Source organism: Hemicordylus capensis, chromosome 1 (genome assembly GCF_027244095.1).
Source record: "Hemicordylus capensis ecotype Gifberg chromosome 1, rHemCap1.1.pri, whole genome shotgun sequence".
Classification (NCBI taxonomy): domain Eukaryota; kingdom Metazoa; phylum Chordata; class Lepidosauria; order Squamata; family Cordylidae; genus Hemicordylus; species Hemicordylus capensis.
The window spans coordinates 455,338,673-455,362,256 of record NC_069657.1 but is presented as its reverse complement, the minus strand read 5'-3'; the positions used below and the strand labels follow the sequence as shown (position 1 = coordinate 455,362,256).

The following is a 23,584-nucleotide window of genomic DNA, read 5'->3' as shown; positions in this document are numbered from 1 at the left end:
CAAAACCGGCAGCACCTCCCCCACCCCTTAAAGAAAGCCCCCTGCTCTCCGAACTGGCTCAAACGCCTTTTGACAGAACTGGTTCGGCACTCCTAAAATGGAGCTCTGAACAGTTCTGAGCACATCCCTAGTCTATAACAATGTTATATGCCCACCAAGATGGCAAGAATAATTCGGGGTATGAAATAGTTTCAACTCTTGATTACATTCTTAAAAGGCAGTGATGAAAATCAGTTTGGCTTTCTTGCATTTATGTTGATTTGCTTTCTTGCATTTATGTTGATTTACATTTGCACTGTTGATTTCTTTGTTGATTTCATTGGTGATTTACATTTGCATTTCTTTGCTGATTTGCATTTCTTGCATTTCATTTGCATTCATTTGCACTGCATTCATTTGCATTTTGAATTAATTTGCATTCCATTTCCATTTTGTATTTGCATTTTGCATTCATTTGCAATTTGATTTGCATTTCATTGTTGATTTGATTTGCATTTCTTTGTTGATTTGATTTGCATTTCTTTGTTGATTTCATTGTTGATTTGCATTGTTGATTTCTTGCATTTATGTTGATTTGCTTTCTTGCATTTATGTTGACTTTATGTTGATTTCCCCTGAGGGAGAGAGAGAGAGATAAAGCGTGCCAAAATACTGCTGTTTGGAATAACTGAGGAATTTGCATTGGCTGGAACAGGAGTTCCAGCCAAAGTTCTTGTAGTTTGGCTTTTGCTTCTGTTGATGCAGCAGCAGTCCAGTTTTCCATGCATCCCACCCACGCCGTTTCCTGCACACCAATTTTTACCTCCATCTACACCAGGAGTTCTCAACCTTGGGACCACAGATGTTGCTGGACTACTGCTCCCATCATTCCCAGCAAAAATGGCTGAAGGGATGGTGGGATTTGTCACCCAACAACGTTTGGGGACTCAAGATTGGGATGGTAATGAGTCCTCAAATCCAATTGGAGGAGACAATGTATTCAGTAGGATGTTGTAAATGCATGTAGTTCAAATCTTGAATCCTGCCTATGAAGAAAGCAAGCAACCTGCTCTGTAATGACTGATGATAATTGGCGATGAGAGACAGGGCACACCAGGGAAAAATCACAACAGCCACCCCGGGATAAGGAGCTGTTTCGCCAACGGCTTCATCAGGGGCTCCTCCAATTGGATTTGAGGACTCATTACCTGTACTGTATGCACTCTTCAATTTCTCTTTTTGAAGACATCTCGGAGTGTGTTTGGACACCTGGATATACTGGTTTCTCATTCTTCCATTGCATTTTGTATTCCATTTGGTATTTTGTCATTGTATTTTGTTACATGCTATACAGATGTGTTTGATTATTCTTACCTGTGTTGAGAGCTGGTTATTTATTATTTCATATAGAAATATAAGGCATGGTATTTTGTTTGCCATTCTTCCTCTGGGATGAGTACAGAAAATTAACATAAAAGCAGCCCTGCTGGATTAGGCCCAAGGAGGCCCATCTAGTCCAGCACCCTGTTTCACACAGTGGCCCACCAGGTGCCTCTGGGAAACCCAGAGGCAAGAGGTGAGGGCATGCCAAGACATCCTGCCATTGAGAGACCTGTCCGCCATGAATTTGTCTAAGCTCCTTTTAAAGCCATCCAAGCTGGTGGTCATCACCATATCCTGTGTCAGAGAATTCCATAGATAATGTGTGGTGTGGATTACTATACAGTGGTCCCTCGACTTACAAAGTTAATCCATTCCGAATGCACGTTCGTAGGTCGAAAATTTTGTAAGTCGAAAAGCGCACCCACGGAGGTCTGAAAAAATTTGTGTCGAGTAAGCCGCATCTAAAAATTCGTAAGTCGAGGAAACCGCATCTAAACCGCCAATGGTTTCCGTTCGTAGCTCGAAAAATTCGTAAGCATGCGGCCATTTTTGTCGTTCGTAAGTCGAAAACATCGGATGTCGAGTAGTTCGTAAGTCGAGGGTCCACTGTATATATATTTTAGGAGTTTCCCCCTTTTCTATTTTACTTCTAGTTTGGTTATAGATAAATGGTAAATATCTTTCCATTTCTATAGTTATTTTTCACTTGTTTTGAACTACTTATTTAATAACTTGTAGTGTAGAACATGAATTGGATATACAAAAGTATTATAAACCACTATGACCCAGGTTTAATCTGACTGATTTTTTATTTGGTAAGGTTTGCTTTTAGTTTTTTCATTTGGTATTTCTGGTATCTTTTATTTAGGTAAATATGCCTGGTTGGATATAACAATCGTTTGTTATCAATATGCTTGTACTTTAACTGTTATCTTTTAAGTTCAGAGTTGTAACTTTTTCCCTTTCTTTTTAGTGAATAGTTACAACTCTGAAAGATTAAATTTTTGTTTTTTAAAAAAAGTAATTCCTTTCGTTGATTCTAAATTTCTCAGCCTTCTGTTTCATCGGACGACCCCTGGTTCTAGTGTTGTGAGAGAAGGAGAAAGGTTTCTCTCTGTCCACTCTATTTCATGCATAATTTTAAATACTTTTATCATGTCTCCCTTTAGTTGCTGTAACGATCTGGCAGTAATAGCCTTTTCTTTCCTGTACAGATTGAACCCTGTCCTGACTGACAGTCTAGGGATCAGCCACTCAGCACATGGTGAGTGGGATATTGAGGGCCTTGAGGCAGGAAGAGAAGAGTGTCTTTGTGCCAAAGCAGCTAGGCTGGAGGAGAGAGAGGATGGGCAGAAGGTTTAGTGAGGAGCAATGGAGTTTTGCTACCTCATGGTCAATGGCTAGACTGGAGAATTCTCTCATGAAAGGACATCTGCAGATCCTTGAGAGGCAGGATTGCAGGAAGCTTGAATTCTCTCCTGGAGTTTGGGGTGAGTTCAAGGGGGAAGGAAGCCAGGGTCTTTGGCTTCTGGAAGTTTAGCCTAGGGAACAGTTTGCTAATTAGTTCGCATCAGGAATATATTTTCCTTTTGTGTGCTTTGCAAATCCTTACAACTGTTCTGTTGTGTTTTATCTGTAACATAACATAACTAAGCTAAGAAAAACCTTATAGTTGGGAATCCTAGACGTTATGGTCGGGACATTTGCCATGATGGACTCATGGGGCTGAGGTCTTTGGGTTGGCAAAGAGACAAAGCCTCTTTCCCATATTTCTCATGAAAAATAGATCTATCTGGAACCTTCTAGCTGGCTAGTAAGAACTTAACCCATCTACTCACACAAACACAAGGGATGGGAAATGGGGCTGGAGGAGTGAATAATAAAAAATAAACTTTTTAAGAAAATAGTAAAAATAAATAAAAAGTTAAAAATAAAACATAGTAAATTGTAAATTATTAATAATTTAATAGGCAACTGCTCCTTTGGCCAAGGTCCTGTCTTCTTGCTGCTGCTGCTGCTGCTGCTGCTAACATCGTGTGTACTGACAATGCTATAGAAAGTCTAGAGGGTTTGTCTTGATTGCCCTGCATGGTTTAGGACTCCCGGCTCCTGATGGGCCACCTTCTCCCACTTTTGTGCCACTTTGTGCTGACCTGGAAGGACTTTTGTGTGGCAGGATGGGGTATGCAGGGACGACACGGATAAATAAATGCCCATACACATATGTGCCCATCCCCCGGTTCCCAGCCTTTTGGTCACCCTGTTTGGGGGCAGTACTGAGGAAGGGGCTCTGCAGATGAAGTGGGGGGGAGTCTGGAGCCAGGCTCCTAAGAAGAGCCCTGCTGGATCAGGCCCAAGGCCAGGGGCATAGCTAGGTGAGCGGGGGGGGGCATGCTTCCCCCTCTCCCCAGTGGCCCCTAAGAGTGAGGGTGATAATGAAGAAAATAGGGAGGGGTGGAGTTGGGGGGCCCTCAGGAGCAGGGGGCAGAGGTGCATCTTGACTCGGGGGCTTCAGGCATTGGCCTATAACCAGGTCCCTCACCTGGTGTTGGCGTGTGCTATCCCCCTTACCATCAAGGTTCCCTACAACAGGGATTCATTCCCAGGTGCTGTTGACCACAGTGCTGAGAAAATGTTTGTGAACTCCCAGGGATGGTCTGTATGTCGGCATAATTCTTCTTCAAAACATGATTAGATCCTAAGCAAAACCCAGATAAGAGAGAAAGGCAACCCCATTGAATTATTATAATTATTCCTTATTATTCTTCCTCTCCCTCCATGCAATCTCTCTCCCTTCCTCCTCCTCCTCCCCCTCCTTTTGCCTGTTCTCTCTCCCTCTCCCTCTCTAAACTGCCATCTCCCCCCCCCCATTCCCACACAATAAGACTCCTCCACAGCGGTGGCCCCCTCAAAAATAGTGAGGAGCACTGATTTAAGCAATCCAGAATGACTAGGGATGTACAGAACATTTAGACATCGAAACACTTTGACTCAAAACGGGCCATTTTGAATGTTTAGAGCTCAAAATAGAACACACTTTAAACAAAGGGCCTGTTCTGAGCTTGGAGCAGAACAGCCCAGTTTCAATTCATGTTTTGAACGTTATTTGGGGGGCCTGTTTTTCCCTTGCTGATGTTGTGATTTTGTGGTTTTCTGGAACTGGCTTCTGATTGGCTCGTGATCTCCTTGCTTCTTGATAGGCTTCTTATCTTACAGTCAAGAGCTGTCATGGGCAACTGTGCCCCGACTGGCTGGGGGAAGGAAGGAGGGACGGGAAACACAAAAGGAGGGAATTTCAAAATTTATTCAAAGGGATTGGGAGGCAGAGACAGCCCTTGTAGTCTGCCTCCCTTGAAGTAGAAGATACATCAGGAGAGCAGGAAGGTAGGTTTGATTTTGTGGGGTTTTTTTTTCCAGCACTGAGTATAATGTGCTGTGCTATTGCTGCTAGAACTATGTGCTTTTGCTGGGTCTCAGATTGACAGAGGACGCAGAACTTGAGTGCCTTTCTTTCTTGAGTTGTAGTTTGTTTTGTTTGTGAGATAGTGTTGTGGTGAGAAATGGACAGGGGCAGCTCTCTCTGTGTAATGTTTCTTGGTGATTGCTGTGATGAGCTCCTTGTCTGGCCCTGAGAGACCAACATAGGCTTCATTCACTACTCTGCAATCTGAATTGCAAGATTGACTGTACTCAGTCAAAATGTGGTCTGTAGTTAAGCTTATGTTGCTGTAGTTGAGCTTATGGCTATGCTTGCTGCTAAGGAAGGGTGCTACTGTGGCAGCTGTTGCAATGGCAGGAACATAAGGAGTTATAATTGTGGGTGCGAGAGCAACTTGTGTCCGTGATGTTACTGCAGCTCAGGCTCTGTGGCTGGCAGTGGATTCTGGGTCAGTGATTCATTTTTGGACTGTGTTTGAAAAGTGTGTTCTGTGTTGGGAGGGACAGATTCCCTTTTACTGTGTGCTGCTGAGGTGTTTTTCAAGGCACTGTTGCAAAATGCAACGTAAAACTGGTGGTAGAGCATGATGGGTGCTACCTACCACCCAACCCACAAAAGAAATGGGTAAGCAGGTGATTTAAACACCTTTTTAACCTTTCCCCAAAACATTCTAGGGGGGTTAGGGGAAAAGGTTAAAAAATGGTTTAAAACTGCCTGCTTACCCCTTTCTTTTCTGGGTTGGGTGCTAGGTGGCACCCATTTTGTCCTACTACCCAACACACTTTGGTGTCCCTAGGAGCTATCCAGGGGGAGCAATGGGGTGTTTCGTATTTCACCTGAGTTCCCCATGGACACAGTCAGCACGACTGTTTTCGACGAAATGTTTCAGCAATTTGCGTTCTGTTTGAGCTAAAAAAAATGCAAAATCCATTTTGTGCACATCCCTAAGTATGACATGTCCCCACAAAGGCTGCTTCAATAGCAAACCAAGTAAACACATTCGTACAAACCCATTCAAAAGGGGTAAAGCTGTTTTGTTTTTATCCAAAGGTAGAAAGGGTGGCTATATTGCCTTAACAACATACAATTTCACCAATAGTATCAGTGAAATATCAACTGCTGTTAAACGGAACTTTGTCAAAAGAAGGAAAGTGATGCATTCTGGGAGACGTAACCTTCAGAACAGACCTATGCAAATGAAGGGGAAGTGATGCATTCTGGGAGATGTAACATTCTGGGCAGAACTATGCACATCAAGAAGAGATGCATTCTGGGAGAGCTAACCTTTGACATAGAAATATGGAAATAATAGGGAAGTGATGCATTCTGGGGGAGGTAACTTGAGATGATTGGTGGTCCCGGTGTCATCAGGAAGCAACCTGGGGGAAATGGGTGGCGATGTTGAATCTCCGGGCGTTAGAAACCCGCAGCCCATGGCAAAAGGGTTTGGGTGGCTAGAGTAACTGTAATCTACAAGGGTGCCGCTTAGATGCCCCTGGTCAGGAAAATTGTCCAGAACTCATCCCCAGCTGACTGCGGTCTCTGGCCTGGGAACCAGGGTGTTAAAACCCTAGGAAATAAACGCTCCTAGACCTAATGGTCAGGACTCCCAGACCTTAGGGTCGGGAGTCCTAGACCTGATGGTCGGGACGTTTGCCATGTCAGGCTCATGAGGCTGCGGTCTTCTGGGCGGAAAGAGGCTTTGCCTCTTTCCGATATTTCTGGTAAAAAATAGATTTCGTTGGAACCTAACCCATTCACTCACACTCCTATCATTTTGCCCGGGATGGGAAATGAGGTTCTAGGAGTGAATAATAGTAAAGTATTTTTTTTTTAATGAGTAAAAAATAATTAAAACAGAGTAAACTATAAAATATCAATATTTCAATAGTCCACTGCTCCTTGGGGCAGGTCCCTGTCTTTGTGCTGCTTCTGCTGCTGTAGAAAGCACCATGTGCACTGACAATACTACAGAAGGTCTAGGGAGCTTGTCTGGAGAGCCTTGCATGGGTTAGGACCCCACCCCCTGATGGGCCGTCTTCTCCCACCTTGGCCATTTTGTGCTGACCTGGAAGGACTTTTGTGTGGCAGGATGGGATATGCAGGGATGACACGGATAAATAAATGCACCTACACATGTGTGCCCATCCCCCGGTTCCCAGCCTTTGGTCACACTGTTTGGGGGCAGTATTGAGGAAGGGGCTCTGCAGATGAAGTGGGAGGGAGTCTGGAGCCAGGCTCCTAAGAAGAGCCCTGCTGGATCAGGCCCAAGGCCAGGGGCATAGCTAGGTGAGCGGGGGGGCATGTTTCCCCCTCTCCCCAGTGGCCCCTAAGAGTGAGGGAGATAATGAAGAAAATAGGGAGGGGTGGAGTTGGGGGGCCCTCAGGAGCAGAAGGCAGAGGTGCACCTAGGTAATTTTGGAGCCTGGTCCTAAAGGTTTAAGTTAAACATCATCCCCCTACACACACGGACACACCATGACACACACAGGGGCCATTCACACAAGCCCAGTGGGTTCCTAAGGGGCTGCGAGCCCGGTGGTTCCTAAGTGGGTCACCTGCTTCTGTAGCCCGGTGCTTAAACCGGGTTTGCGGAGTGAGAGCTCCGCAAACCCAGTTTTAGCAACGGTGAGTTGCCACAGCACGGATCCGCACCATGGCTACTCATGAGTAGACCCTAGGGATGTGCACAAAACCGGTTCGCCCAGTTCGGTTCGGATCCGGTACAGACCGGTTCGGATGCCCAAAATTGGTAGGATGGTAGCTGGCACCCAGGGGTACCTGTCACCCAAACCCCAAAGCGATTTTTAATGAATTTTTGAAAATTATTTTTATTTTTTTCTCATAGGATATAATGGGACTCGAACCAGGCCATTATTGCTTATTGTGGAGCACCCATGGGTGCCAAAAACCATGCAAACCCTGAAGCAATCAGACACCCCTATGATTTCTTATGAATATTTGAAATATTTTTAAATGAGAGTGAGTGGATTCGTGGTGTCTCATTGAAAATCTCATTTGCTATCATAGAATCCACACTCAGAATACCTCAGAAACAACAGAACCCTGTACCCCATGTGTTAGAAACCCATGGGGGTGGTTGGCACCCTATGTGCCATACACCACCACTCGCTCTGGGCCACCCCAGCACCCCCCAAGTGCACTTATGGGGCTCAGGGGCGTAGCAAGGTTGGAGTGGGCCCAGAGACAAGATTTTAAAATGCCCCCCCCCAAAGTCCAGGGCCTCCGCACACCCCAGGCCCCCAAGGATTTAAGTCTGATATTCCAAAATAAGTATGCTGCCTGCAAATACATTTCACTGAATACACACACACGTCACAATATATAGTGATATACATTGAGTACTATACATTTGTTTTACTTTTAATGCCTAGAACACACGAGAAAGATGAATGATTAAAATGGGCCCCTCGCTGCAGATTAGCAAAGGAGACTTTCAACCGTGCAGGGTGAGCCTCTGTTTGTTTTCTCAGAATTCTGAACAAATTCAGTCAAATTGGATTGCAGGAGGTTTTTCACAGGAGGCTTTTAAAGCCCTTTAAGACACATCTCCTCTGGAATGGAGGTGCTGCATTCACATGTTGGCCAGATTTACCCTGAAGTCCCTGCAAGTTATTGGGGAGCAGTTCACACACAAGAAAAATAAAATAAAAGCACCACACATGCTTCACAGTTCTCACTCAGACCTTCTGAGTTGCAAAACAACTTGAACAGAAGTGCATTTATAAATGAATGAATGAATGAATGAATAAAATTAATAAAATACTGTTCCAGAAGTTTTTGCAATTTTTTGCCATGAAACAAGCCACTTATAGGACTTTTTAGATAGTTTTTTTTAAGTCAGCAAATTTTCCAAGCTGTTTCAAAATAAATATTCAGAGACTTCTCGGTCCCTCCTCACCCCCCATATCCAAGCCCTATGGCAAGCAGATCCCTATATAGGGGGGGGGGGGCGGGAAAGGTAACCACAAAAAGGAGTTCACACTCTACCTGGCAAATGCTGGTCTGGGTTGAGCAGGGCAGCAAGGGGTCTTCTGCTGCAGAGAACACTCTGGCTGCCTCCTCCTTCCTGGCTGGCTGGCTTGGGCCCTACTCGAGTTCAGGCTTCACTGCGGCCTACACAGAGGAGGCCTCCCTGGAAGCCCCATTGCCCACCTGCCGATCAGCTGAGAGGCGGGAGAAAAGGAGCTCTTGGCAGCTGGGCTGCTGCTTCGATTGCGGGCCAGCAGAACAAGCAGGAGAGACGGCGAAGAGGGCAAGTGGCTGAGAGGCTATGGGGCTGGGCAGGGGGCAAGGGGGAGTCACGTGAGGTGCCTCTGGGGTGCCCCTCCAGGCAGTGGGGCCCCCAGACAACTGTCTCCCCTTGCCCTATCATTGCTACGCGCCTGATGGGGCTGCTGAAAGCTCCACTATAACTTATTATGAGGAAAAACCTTAAAGATGCGTAAACTTCAACAATTCACCAAAAATCAGCCCTCTGCCCAAATCCTTTGAAAAAATTCAGGTAGCTTCCTTGCCCCTACCTGGCACTACCACCAACCCCACACTGCTCTAGGCCACCCCTTTGCCCCCAACGTGAAGCTATACATTTGCTGACACCTCCATGCTTCTTTATGGAGAAAAACCTTAAAGACGCGTAAACTTCAAAAATCACTTAAAAATCACCCCTTTGCCCAATTCCTTTCAAGTAATTCTGATAGCTTCCTTGCCCACCCTAGGAACTACCAGCCACCACACTCCACTCTACGACACCCCTTTCCCCCCGACATGAAGCTATACATTTGCTGCAACCCTAATTATTCTCTATGAGGAATTCAAAAATACTTTAACAATTCACCAATAATCAGAGGCGTGTCCAATTGCCTTGGGATTTTTTGGGTGGTAGGCACCCCTGTCTTTCTACCACCCACCCTGCTTTTGTGCCCCTAGGTGCTCCACAATAGGGGATATGGACTGGTTCGGGTCCCATTATACTCTATGAGAAAAATAATTAAAAATATTTCAAATATTCATAAAAAATCATAGGGGTGTCTGATTGCTTCAGGGTTTGCATGGTTGTTGGCACCCATGGGTGCTCCACAATAAGCAATAATGGCCTGGTTTGAGTCCCATTATATCCTATGAGAAAAAAATATAAATAATTTTCAAAAATTCATAAAAAATCACTTTGGGGTTTGGGTGACAGGTACCCCTGGGTGCCAGCTACCATCCTACCAATTTTTAGGTGTCCAAACCGGTCCGAATCGAACCACCCCCGGTTCGGTTCGAATTCGAACCTGCAGCCTGAACCTGATGACTGGTTCAGTTCGGATCCGAACCGCCGAACTGCCCCGGTTTAGATTCGAACCGGTTCGGATTCAAACCAGTTCGCACATCCCTAGTAGACCCCCAGAGGGGAGGCCAAAAGCCGTCTCCCGGCTCCAGGGGTCTTTCCAGCATGCCCTGTGCACTTGCGCAGGGCATGCTGGAGTTTCTGGGGGCCAATCAGCCCCCGCTCCCCACAGCACCCGCCGGCTCCGTAATGGTGCCAGCAATCGTGTCTGCTTGTGTGCGAGGAGAGTGGGCTAAGCCCACTCTCCCCACTCACCCTTCCCAGGTGAGACCCGCCTCACAGTATTTTTAACAAATGGCTTCTTGAGGGCACAAACAGCTGCTGCACTCACAAGAGTGAGTTCATTGTATGCAAATATGCATTAATAGAAACATTTCAAGATGCAAATTAGCATATTCCCATCCCACATATTTCTTTCCCCACTCTCGCCTCTGACTCTAACGCACCTGGCGCAGGTCACAAACATACTCAGCCACCCCAGCACAGTGTGTGGGCTGGCAGTTAGGCACAGTGACCACACCACCCAGAACAGACAAAAGAGGATCTGGGGGGCCCCAGGGGGTGTGGATGCCCTGGACCTTGGCCCCAAAGTCCATGAGTAAGAGCACCTCTGGCTGAGTTCTTTGAACCCATCTGCTCAATTATAGTTTCACCCCTGCCCAAGTCCCTCCTAGCCCAACATCCTCTTTCCTTAAGTGACTCTCAGGCAAAAGATAAATAAAGGCATAGCCTCTCTCCTGCTGTTGCTGCCCTGCAACCAAGATTCGGTGGCATCCTGCCTCTAAGCCTGCTGGAGGCAGCCTGTAGCCATTAGGACTAGTAGCCATTGATGGACCTGTGGACAGACCATTGATCAGCTCAGGCTTGATTCTCAACCGCTGGGGTCAGCGGGGCAAGGAGCAGGTCTATGTCTGCCTCCGTGCTGTCCTCAAGCACACCTGTCACAATGTTAGGCATTTTGCTCATCATGAATAATCCTGAGATGGCCCCATTCCCATGCAGTCCAATACAGGCTTATAATGTCCAGGACGACCAGCATCCTTTCTATCCTAGAATCATATTGAAAGCACCCGGGGATGCCACAAAGCCTTACCTGAACTCATCTCTGCCCTAAATTGCACAGAGTTCACCTGTGCACAGTCTAACCCTTTTAGAGCACTTGCCCTCTTACCACCACCTTGCTTCTAACTCTTCAACCTCCCGCACAGATAACCAGATAAGCAAACGGAAGGCCAGGGAGTGTTGTGCTGCTTCCTCTTCTCTTTCCACGGATGCTTCTCGTCTACCTGGGAACTGTCAAAGGGAGCTGAACCAAACCTCAATGCAAACTGAAAAACTGCTTCAGAGAGGGTTTTTCAGTGAATGAGCTGAACCTAAAATCTTTTGGTTGTCTTGAACCTGAGCTGGGCTCAAATTCTTGGAACACACACAAAATGGAAACGGGTTCAGCATTAGTGACTTAGTAATCAATCACTCAGCTTTCAACAGTATAATTTATGTTTCATTTTTCCTGTTCTTTATCCTGCTTGGATATATTTTGTTTATAACTCCCTTTAAAAAAAAATCCCAAAATGAACAGTTGCAGAAAATGGTATTCCTTTCGAAACCAATAGTTGTCATTGTATTGATTTTTGTCAAATTTCAGTGCAGGCACAAGAGCTGGATATTGGATAAATCTATATCTGGTTTAGAATGTGCCTTAATTGGTTACCAAGCCACTTGTTCAAGTTAATGTCTGAACTTTTTAAAAAACCAAAAAAAAAAACCACCCCAACACATGCTGATGACCAGATCTGATCCCAGATAAGGGTTCTACTCCTTGGGGAAAACCACCAGCACAGAGGCCATGACTTTCAGGAGGGGGTCAGAACTTAGGGCTTCATGCTCTTGAGTCATCATCTTTCTCCAAAGCTATTAGGGAGAGCAGCAAACTACTACCGTATTTTACGGACTATAAGACGCTACGGACTATAAGACGCACCTTAATTTTAATCCAGTTTTTCAGAGTTTTAACATATTAAACTGTTAAAACATATAAGACGCTCCTGAATTTTGGCGGATATCTTTCGAGGAAAAAAGTGAGTCTTATAGTCCATAAAATACGGTACTACTATTACTTCTCCTATTCCTACTACAGATATTGATATACCACTTTTCAACAAAAAGTTATTAAAATGATTTAGATAGAAAAAGCAATAAGACGATTCTCTGTTCCAAAAGGAACATTTTTGTCTCCAAAACTGTATTTCTACAACAAACACATGTCGGGCATAAGACTCGAGTGACTGAAACTGGGTGATGTTTATGACACAAGCAGCTTATCTGAAAGGAGTGGGGTTGCAATTATAGGAAGAACAGGACTTCTGGAGGTCCATGAAATAACTGAGGATAATAAAGAGAGATATCTTGTGCTTTTAGGGTGTTTAGCAAGTCAGATGGTACCCTAATAAATATCAAATTAAAATCAAAAGGAATACTTCTCAGCAGAAATCTCACGGGTGGAAGAAAAGGCAACGGGGCATATTATTTTAGGTGGAGATTTCAATGCAGTTCAGAATAAATTTCTGGTCAGGACTCCCAGACTTGATGGTCGGGAGTGTGTCATGATGGACTCATGAGGCAGCGGTCTTTTGGGAGGAAAGAGGCAAGGCCTCTTTCCGATATTTCTGGTGACAAATAGATCTAGTTGGAACCTAACCTATTCACTCCCACTCTTACGCACACAGGATGGGAAATGGGGTTTGCAGAGTGAAAAAAAACACAAAGGTTTGTGTTTTTTTTAAAATAGTACAAATAAATAAAAAATAGGTTTAAAAATTAAAACATAATAAACGATAAAGTAGTAATATTTTAATAGTCCACTGCTCCTTGGGGCAGGGTCCTGTCTTTGTGCTGCTGCTGCTGTAGAAAGCACCGTGTGCACTGACAATGCTATACAAAGTCTAGAGAGCCCTGAATAGTTTAGGATCCTGCTTCCTGATGAGCCACCTTCTTCCACCCTGGCCACTTTGTGCTGACTTGGACAGACTTTTATGTTGCAGGATGAGATATGAAGGAATAAAACGAATAAACAAATGCACATGCACCTGTGTCCCTGTCCCCAGTTTCCCAGCCTTTGGTTGCATTGGTTGGAGGCAGAATTGAGGAAAGGGCTCTGCAGATGAGGTGGGAGGGACTGTGGAGCCAAGTTCATAAGGCCACTGCTTTCAAGCTTCCCCTCTCCAGAGAGGTGGAGCTCAGGAAGGGCAGTCTGGGCTCAGAGGTACTTAAGGACTCCAGTCTGCCTCTGAGCAGCACTGAATCAACTTGCTCCCCTGGAGCTGTCCAATGCCCTGCAGAGTGAGCTCGCCTTGATTGATTGATTGATTGATTGATTGATTGATTGATTGTTAAATTTAAAGGCCTGGCCTTGCCTTTGTCCCCGCACATGGACAACCAGGACAGGACAGTTGTACAGCACACACCAGCTATGTATCATAGTCTACCAGGCACTTTATTAAACTCCTTGGTTTTGTGATGCCCCTGGCAAGCCATGATATATGGCTGTACCATATACAGAGCAAGGGGGATGAGTTCCTCAGATCATATCAGTGTGTGTGTGACACACACACACACAGTGTGACAAAGTTTGGGAAGGACTAGCAGACACTGGGAGATTCCTGCTGCATCAAGTGGGTTGGTGGCCAATTCTTCTGGCAATGGAAGACAAAATCAGAGATACTCTCAATGGGGTAGGACTAATGCTCCCACAGCAAAGGAAGCCAGAGGCCAATTCCGCAGTCAAAACCCACTCAAGACCAATGTTCTGGGCCAAACTGCAACTGGTGAAGCTGCCAGTAGAGGATGGAAGGAACCTATTTAGCAAATGAAATGTATGTTCCGCCAATCCTGCTGCTGTTCCAGGATGTACATTTTATGGGTCTTTGCTCAGCTGCGCACCAAGGGTGGAGCTCCTTTTTTTCCAAACTCATTGCGCTGATGTCCTCATCACTAATCGTGCTCTCCACATTATCAGCCAAGTGTCTACACTCTTTGTTGTTTTACAGTGTTCTCCACCTTCTGAGTGTAGCACCAGCCCCTAGTCAGGAGGTTATGGATGGAAAGTGTTATCCTGTTCTAAGTTGAGTCAAGATCTCCAGCAAGGCGGGATCAGGAGGAGCACCAACCTTGGACAGCTTTGAGGGGAAAGGGGTCAGCACCTTGGACAGCTCTGAGCAGGAACACCGGAGAGCTGGAATAGCAGCATAAGAGAGATGTTGCTCCAGTGGCTACTTGGAGCACTGTTTGTGGCAGCTATTCAGGAAGAGCATCTGGCCCTGCTCCTTCCCTGGGGAAGGCACCATTGTTTAAAGGGTCCCTGGGACAAAGCACTGGCTCCAACAGCACTGGAAGACCACTACTTGGGCTGGCAGGTCTTTGAGGGACTTTGAGAGACAAAAAATGAAGGCAGGGCTATGTCCTCAAGTCACGGTGGCAGTGCTGGTGCCGATTCCCCTGGTTCTCCTGACGTGGGTGGTCCCAGTGACACAGGGGTCTGGGTCATAGGGTCTTCCCACCCTGTTCATTCTCTCTCAACTTGGGGGTCCCAGTTCTGGATTTATGGCAGGTGCCAGAGCAGCTCCCAAATTGGGACCTTCATTGCTGTGGCACCCGAGCTCTGCTTGCACTGAGTAGGCCCGGCCAGTCTTGGCACCTTGCTTAGATGATGCATCTGCATCCAGCCTCTCCAATCCTTTGCTGCTCTGGAACAACATGACTCCTGCCCATGTTGGACCAAACTCCTGTTTCTGGCCCTCTTCAGCTGACTGTGCAAAGGAAGAGAGAGCCTGCAGCCACTGCTGGAAAGCAATGTGGCGAACCAAATTGTGGCCACTGGGCAGGATGGGGTTGCAATCTAACAATATCTGGGGACCTTCCGTTGCAAGTCCCTGGACTGGAGGGACCTTGGATCTGAACCAGCCGGGCTCTTCTGCTGGCAGTGTGCCCAACACACCCAACACTGGATCTCAGGGCGTGCCGAAATGCAACCCCTCTCAGCCTCCCTGCTTTGTTCTTCAGCCAAGGCGTAAGAGGACATGGCTGTTGCTCCCGTCTTTCGCTTTTCAATCCTGCCACAGAAGCAAAGGTTGACTTCGCACAATGTATTTGTTCCCGTCTGTCCCTTTCTCCAGTTACCTGTCCCATTCCTCTGCCTCTCTGCTTCTCTCTTGCTTCCTCCTTCCTCTCCTCTTTCTATTATTCATTAGTTAGTTAGTCGGTGTACAAAATTTAAAACAATATTAAAAAGTCAACACAAAACACAATAAAAACAGCTAGCTGGGCTGGCGCAGAGCATCTATACCTCCGCCAGCCCACTTCTTCCCCCCCCCAAGCCCACTCCCCACCACCAGTCCACTTCTTCTCCTCTCCCTGCCCGCCCCCAGTTTCTGCCCCCACCCCCGCCTGGTGCTTTCTGGCTGGCCACCTCCTCCCACCCACCTGCCTGCCAATTCTCGGCGGCCGGGCTGGCCTGCTGCCGCCTGCTCCCATTGGTTGGCTCAAGGAACCTGCTTCTTCTCCCCCCCCCCCCTCATCCGGCGCTTTCTGGCCACCTCCTCCCACCCGCCCACCCGCCCGTTCCTCATGCTGCCAGCAACCCAGCCAGGCTGGCCCACCACTGCCTCCTCATCCGTATTTTCGTCCCCAGTGCTAGTCCAGCAGCTGCTCATGAACTCTCATGAGAGCTGCCACGCATGGGATTAGCGACGGGTACGCCTAGGAGAAATAAATACATAGATAGCATAAAACAGTTATTAAACTCTCAACAAAAAGACCTTTTAACATAAAAACATAAGACGCTTCAGTGTGACACACCATCCTCAGTTAAGTAAAGCAAATGAACACAAATGAAAACTTCAGTTCCCCAGTTGTTAGAGGTTAGGCTCATCTGTGCTCATTTGTTTTACTTAACTGAGGATAGTGTGTCACACCGAAATGTCTTATGTTTACCAACGTTTGGTTTTTCTTTGTGCAATAAAAAGGTCTTTTTGTTGAGAGTTTGGAGTTAATATGCACATTGCGTTGCCAACATTTATTTATTTATTTTTATTTTTAAATGTGTCTACTGCCTTTCATTAGAACAATCTCAAGGCGGTTCACACAGAAAAATTAAAACAAGACTATAAAAATTACACAGTTAAAATATTAAGCTAGAATATAAAAACCATTAGATCTGGCTAAAAAGATTTAAAATACAAGCACAATATAACTATATAAAATACAAAGCAGCAGCAGTAGGGACAATCACATAAAAGCCTGGATAAAAAGCCAAGATTTCACACGCTTTCCAAAAACTGTGATGGAGACCAAGGAGCGAATAGCCACCAGGAGAGCATTCCAGAGTCTGGGGGCAGCCACAGAGAAGGCCCTGTCCCATGTGTGCAACAGCCAAGCTTCCCTCATTATTGGCACCCAGAGCAGAGCTCCCTCAGATGACCTCATCAAGCGGGTAGCAACTGGTCTACCTTGGGTGCGGGCAGTCCCTCAGGTATTCAGGGCCAGAACCGTTAAGGGCTTTAAAGGTCAAAACCAGTACCTTGAATTGGACATATTGACTTATTCAACAGTTATTAAAACAAATTATTGAAATTAATTCTAATTCAAAGCCTGCAAGAACAGGTGAGTCTTGAGGGTCTTGATTACCTCGCTCCCCCTTCACCCCCACCCTCTTAAACAGGACTGTAAGTGTCAGTATCTGGCCACCTGGCAGGGAAGTTCACAGTACCAAACGGAGCTGCAGGAACAAGAGACGGCTCAGAACAGTTCTTCTTTATCGGGCTTGGCTGCAAGCTGTCAACACGAAAGTTGACAAACGTTGCTTTCCAGCAGTGAATAGAAAGCTGGTGACGTAATTTATAGCACAAGCCGAGAGCTCCCAGCTGGCAGGAATTCAAGGCTTATCAGCCCTCTGCAAGAGGCGTTTACTCCTCCTGATAGTCTCTAGCTGTGTTCTTCGTCTTGTAACATGCCTCTGTTGTGGAATCAGTGGAGGTTGCTTGCCTAGCTCCTCTTCTGATGAGTCCGTCATGGTTTCTGCTGTCTCAGGTTGTTGTGCCTGCTCTGAATCATCAGCCGGATCTGCCTCAGCTGTTTCTTGGAAACTGACAGCCGAGCTCTGACCCTCAGACACCCCGGCATCGGCCGAAAAGTTGACAGCTTCCCCTTCCTCCTCGCTGTCTGGGATTAAGGGCGTGACAGTAAGCTCCTTGGGGCAAGAACCTGTCTGTTGCTTGTGTTGCTCTCTGCCAGGTTCACTGGCACAGTGGTGCTATATAATGAAAGAATAGTAATGACGACTAAATCAGAAAGCAGTTCAATCCATTATTATTACCGCGGAGTTATATAGTATGACTGCCGGTATAGCTGGTTCTTTAGAGAGGCTATAAAAAGGTAATCAGATGACGATGTAGGAATCGAATGCTATCAGGGCGTCTTATGTTTGCTTTGTGTTCTGTTTCATATCTGCTCCGGTCCTTTGAGATGGGGCCGGCAACGAGTTTGCATAAATAAATAGAGAAAATGCCACAGAATAAACAGTCAGCCAAAGAAGGCACCAAAGGCAGAAGCAAACCGCGGGAGGAATAAGCCAGCCACTTCCACTCACCTGGAGCCCTTCAATCATGCTCGGTGCAAATGAGAGTCGGTCTTCTCACCGCCTGAAGGACACAGTAGACGCGCCAACTCCATTTCTTTTCATTAGCTCTGTTTGATGAGTGGATTTGTCGTGTAAACAGACGCGGCACTTCATCTCTGGGAGGGGATCTGTCTTTGGGCTCAATCAGGAGCGTTCTCACGTGACCTTTGCTGCCTGCAGTGTGCAAGAGTGGCCCGCCTGCCTGCCGTTGTTCTCGCGTCACTTGTATCGTGGCAGCAGACGCCTCTTTGCCGCTGCACGGACATGTCAGGGCTGAGACCTGGGGCAGGGCTTGAGGATTTGGCCCCCTGCCCCGCCAGCTCTGCCCCAAACCACACCCACCAAGAAGCCTCTTGGCACCAAGAGGAGGGAGCAGATTAAGCGGGGCTGCCTGGCAAGCACACGCTCCGGCTCACACGGAGTGAGTGGGAGGCTGAGCGGCCCAGACTCTGCTCTGCCATTGCTTCCCCTCACCTTTCACTCAACTCAGCAGGAGCCAGATTGGACTGAATGGGGAGCAGGAAGCTTGTCCCACCTCCCTGGCGCACGGCACATGGCCAGAAACACATTGGCCAACATCTAGACTCGTGCTGGCAACTGCATGTCTGAACAAAACAGCCACCGCCACTGCTTCTGGCATCCAAACCATGTTTTCCTATAGAGCCAGCTGACACATTCAGCTGCCATTCACCAGCTGCAGGAAGGAAATAGTCCTCCAGTGCCTCTGGGGCTGGCCGCCCCTGGTCTAGTGGCTAGGCATGCATGTGTGAACCAGTTCCACTTTTAAATAGAACCGTAACTTCCAGGACACCACATTGATGAGTTCACTTCACTCTTCATTTCTCTTTTTTCATACTTACTTTCAGAGGTACAGAACAGATCCCCCTCTGTAGCGGATTCAAGCCTTTGTCTCAGAGCAAGTTCATGTGAGGGTAAGAAATGCAGTATTTTTGGTACAAAAAAATGGCTGCCACCACCACCCCTCTTTATTACAGAGTTGAACCACCCTGGGCTTGGGTTAGACTCCCAAGGGGAAACTCTCTTTATTTTGCTACTAGACAAGTATAAAAATCTTCCATGTGCAAACTTACACATGATGAGAAAAACGATAGCTGCTGAATGCCTGAGGAGATGTGTTTGCACTAGAGAAATCCCCCTTTAGCCCCCTCTCCCCGCTCCACTTTCCTGAGTTAAAAACCAACTTGGAATGGCTTGTAAAAGAAAAGAACAAAAAGAAAAACAGTTTTATTCAGGTACTACAGACTGCTTCTGTCTGAGGTGTACTCCACTTTTAGTTACAGATAAAAATACTCAGTAGGTTACAAGAATACTTTAAAAGCACCCCGAATGATGTTGGGGCAGCACACTTTAAAAATCTTGTTTACCCAGTTGCAAAGAAAAAGTATGTAGGAAAATGCAAAAGCACACTTAAATGTGTACAGCGTATTTTGCTATGCCCTAGGTGAATAGAGTGTAGGCTAGTGTTTCTTATTTCAATTACGTTGTAGGTAAACGAAATAGAATAGTATCAGGAATATGCAAAACACACACACAGAAGGAATATAACTTCTAATGCAAAGTCTGACTAAACAAACTTTCCCCTAGATTAAACTTCCGAAGCCAAAGCCAAAGCTTCCTTTTCTTCAACTCACCAAACTCCAGAGGAAAATTCAAGCTTCCTGCCCTCATATCTTTCAAGGATCCGCCAAGTCATTTTCCTGTAGCCAGCCTCCATGGCCACATGTCCTTCTCTAGCAAAGAATTGCCTTCTTCCTCCCAACAGCTCTCTAGGTCCCACCCACCTGGTGTACTGATTGGCTGAGCCCTGGAGTTCACCAGTCTGTCAGTCAAGATAGTGTTCACTTCCGGTTTAGGGGGACGGGTGGCTGATCACTACACCCCCTTAAGCCTTTGAGTAGTCCCCTCTCACTTTACTAAACTCCTCTCCATTTTACTGAACTCAATAACCCATATCTTTAACACCTAAAACATATTTTTCTCCCCCTCACAAAGTGTCTTTACTCCCCCTGCTCACCAATTTAAGTGAGGCTCTGCTCCTCCAGTTTTCACTTTGCCTGCACCTCTGCTTACTTTAAATCATAATGCTGCATGTTTTTAATTTGTGTCACCATTTCTGTGCCTTTGCAACATACCCAAATCACCCATCACTCTTTCTCTGAAGTAGAAAGTTACTGTCTTAATTAAAGTTGGAGAGAATTTTGTAACTTCAGCTCAAAAGCACTGTGTGAGATTTGGCATGAAGTCATAAAGATTGACATGAAGTCGTACGATTTTGCAAAGTTTTTCTCTACTAACCGCTCCCGGCATCTAAGGCAGAAATTATAGAGTCAAGAATGAAACGTACATCCTGGGAAAAGAAGGGGGAAGAAGTCTGATTTCTATGGTGCCTTTCCAGATCAGGTAGTGATCCTGTCAAACTCAACTCCCTTCTAAACACCAAAGGCTGCTGAGAATGGGGGTGCATCTCCTTAGAGCAGAGAGTACTCAGATCCTGTCATAACCAGAACCATCACTGGCATCGCAAATGGATGGATCCAACCCAAAGGGGTAAACATGGATCCAGTTCAATGCCTCCAGTCCTCCTCAGGCTCTGTCTGGAGTCACAACTCAGACACAGCAGAAAGAACAGGCAAGGTGCACACTGAAAGTGAAGTCTCGGGTGAATTCAGATCCCATTGAAGTCTCGCACACTTGGATGTCTCTGGACTCCACCCTCTTCCTTTTAATTGGTGGACAGTGCATGGTAGGGCAAAACCCATGCCTTCATTTACTGTGCCAATGACATATGAAGCTGCCTTCCTCCAAGTCAAGTGGTTAGTCCACCTAGTTCAGAAATGTCTGCACTGTCTGGCAGTGGCTTTCCAGGGTATCTGGCAGGGTTGCCCTAACTGGAGGTATCAGGGGTTGGCCTGGCTCACACAGTCATTCAAATCCAGGTTTAAGGTAGGCTACCAACATTAGTGTGATTGTGTGAATCCATGCCAAGGAGGTTTATAGCCCGAAATTCCCACCTTGGCATGGGTTCACACAATCCCGCTAATGTTGGTACCCTACCTTAAACCTGGATTTGAACGACTGTGTGAGCCAGGCCAGTATCTGCAATCAAGAGGTGCTCTGGCCACAATGAATCCAGATCCCCCCCCCCAAAAAACAATCAATGCTGCTCCCCCCCCACACACACCAAATTGTCCTAGTTTTGACCCACCCTTTGCCCCACACACCCTTATTTGATCTGGAACTTTTCCAATGAAATTTCTCACCTCCTTCATCCTGCCTGCCAGTCTCAGGGCTGAGGGGTACACACCCACTCCCTTCTGTGGCTGAAGAGCACTCTGAGGCTTCATTATACCCAATTCCCAGGGAGCTCCCTAGACCCAGCCCCAAACCATGAGGATCCTGGCTCACTGTCAGACACGGATTGCCACATGATGGACGGGCTGGCCAACGGAGCGGATGGCACGGATGCCTGGCCCACTGATCTCCACTCCAGGAGCCATCAGAACCAAAAACACCCACAAGCCCCTGATTTTGAGCTGCATCATACGGCCCCTTCACTGTTCAGGCAAGTGAGTGTTGTAGGAGCCACTGGGGGGGGCATACATGGGGAGTGCTGGTGGGCATTTGGGATAGAAAGGACAGCTAAAGGCACAGACAGGTGTACTGCCCCAGTCACACTCCCCAGCTGACACTGTCCACAGAGTGGGTCCCACCTGACCCTGGCCAGGTGCTTGGAGCCAGGAGCGGGAGCCCCAAGCAAAATCAACACAGGCGCCTGGGGTCTTTTTAAAAGCCATTTCACCAAGCTGGCAGCACATATTCAAGAAACAATGCCCCGCTCAAATGGCACAAGGCAGAGAGAAAAGGTTAATTCCCCAAACCAGTGCTGGCAGCCGAATGAGAAAAGAGCCCATTGAGCAAGTCCAAAAAGGAGCTTCAACACCTTAACAGGCAATTACTGGTGGTAGCCGTCCAAACTAAGGCAGAAATCTTTCACAGTCGCAAATTCCATTCCCTTGGAAGCCCAGCCTCCTTTCAGAACAGGCTCCCCTCCATGAAGTGACTTGCCTTTGCCTAACTGACAGTTACCGGGACATCTTGAGCCTTCCACTCTTGTTTGTGCACCTCTTTGCAGAAACACACTAATTATTTTTAACATCGGTTTGCGTACTTGAATTTAATTAAAGGACGAGGCAAGTAATTTTAGAATCGGTGGGAGGGGGGGCAGAGTTGTCCCTTACCTGACCAGAACACAAGGAAATAACACGTGACGATGTTCTTAAAGACTGGGAATCCACTCCGAAGCTGATCCATGTTCCGAGAGGATGCTGCTTCTGTTCCCCCCACGAAATTATTTGTCCAAAGGCCGAAGACCCTCGAGCACCCCTTTTCCTTTGCAAAGTCTCTGTAGAGCAGCAATGTGGGCACCGAATGTACCTTTGCGTTCACCCTTTGGCAGGACAAAGTTGCCGGCCGTGATCTCCATCAGGGAAATGCATTAAAACAGCAGCAAGTTGGTTGGTTCCTGGAAGGTGTCTGAGTCACAGCTGAAGGAGCTGTCCACAGTCCTGAAGTTGGTACACTAACAGGACCCCTTCCGGCTGCAACTCATCCTGATCACGCTCTCGCTGGTGCACATTTGATGGGAAGTGAGGAAGATGTGTGGCTGCGGTTCAGGGCAGGTCCCCAGAGCTACTCCGCAAGGCAAGGCTTTTGAGCCCCGACGAGAATGCTCCCTAGAGAAGACGGCAGAAAACGAGACAATGAGACGGCAGCCCACAATAAAGGGCGCAAGGCTGACGTGACTGGAGGGCAGATGTGATGACCTTTTGCACTGGTTGGGGTAGGGAAGAGAGGTGGCTGTGCACCCAGCACCTGGAACCAGCAGGCACACACTCATGCAGAAGAGCAGGGTCCTCCTCAGACCTGGGCTCCGAGATCACTGTTCCTTGTAACAGGAATTCCCAAATGGGGCTGACTACAGTTCCCATCGTCCCCAGCTGCAGTGGCCTTTGGCGGGGGTTTATGGGAGTTCGGGGGATCATCTGGGAATCCCTGTTATAGGGAATGTATGATGAGAGTTGGTCCAACAATATCTGGGGACCCAAGTTTGAGAACCCTTGCAGAAAATAAGCACGTACATATACGCTCTCATGTTCATACACATTTGCCCCCCCCCCACACACACACACACACCACAGTGCATTCCACTGTGCACACCTGGCTTCTGAAGGGCCAGAGAGTGAATGCTCCGTTGCCCTCTCTCTCCACCGACGAGAGGAGTGCTGGTCTGGTGGTAGCAAGCATGACTGGTCCCCTTACCTAAGCAGGGTCCTTACTGGTTGCATATGAATGGGAGACTTGATGTGTGAGCACTGCAAGAGATTCCCCTCAGGGGATGAAGCCGCTCTGGGAAGAGCATCAGAAGGTTCCAAGTTCCCTCCCTGGCAGCATCTCCAAGATAGGGCCGAGAGAGATTCCTGCCTGCAACCTTGGAGAAGCCACTGCCAGTCTGTGAAAACAATATTGAACAAGATAGACCAATGGTCTGACTCAGTATATGGCAGCTTCCTATGTTCTATACCTGAACCCATGTATACCCCTTACAGCCACCACTTCCTCAAACTAAAAAGGTCCCAGGTGTTGTAGCCTTGCCTCCTAAGGAAGGTGCTCCAGGCCCCTGATCATCTTGGTTGCTCTCTTCTGCACCTTTTCTCATCATTGTACAACCCATCTCCAA

General features: G+C 47.0%; 1 protein-coding gene across 1 annotated transcript in view; it reads right to left on the bottom strand.

Annotated features, from left to right (window-relative positions):
- The window catches only part of CHRNA2 (cholinergic receptor nicotinic alpha 2 subunit), a 48,213-nt gene extending 24,936 nt beyond the window's left edge, over positions 1-23,277 (bottom strand). Inside the window, exons 1-2 of the mRNA XM_053249623.1 lie at positions 23,167-23,277; positions 22,086-22,580 (exon numbers count right to left, since the gene is read on the bottom strand). Of these exons, the coding sequence (XP_053105598.1) occupies positions 22,086-22,158 (73 nt within the window). The 5' untranslated portion in view covers positions 22,159-22,580; positions 23,167-23,277. The remainder of the gene's footprint in view (positions 1-22,085; positions 22,581-23,166) is intronic.
- Between the last annotated feature and the right edge of the window lie 307 nt (positions 23,278-23,584).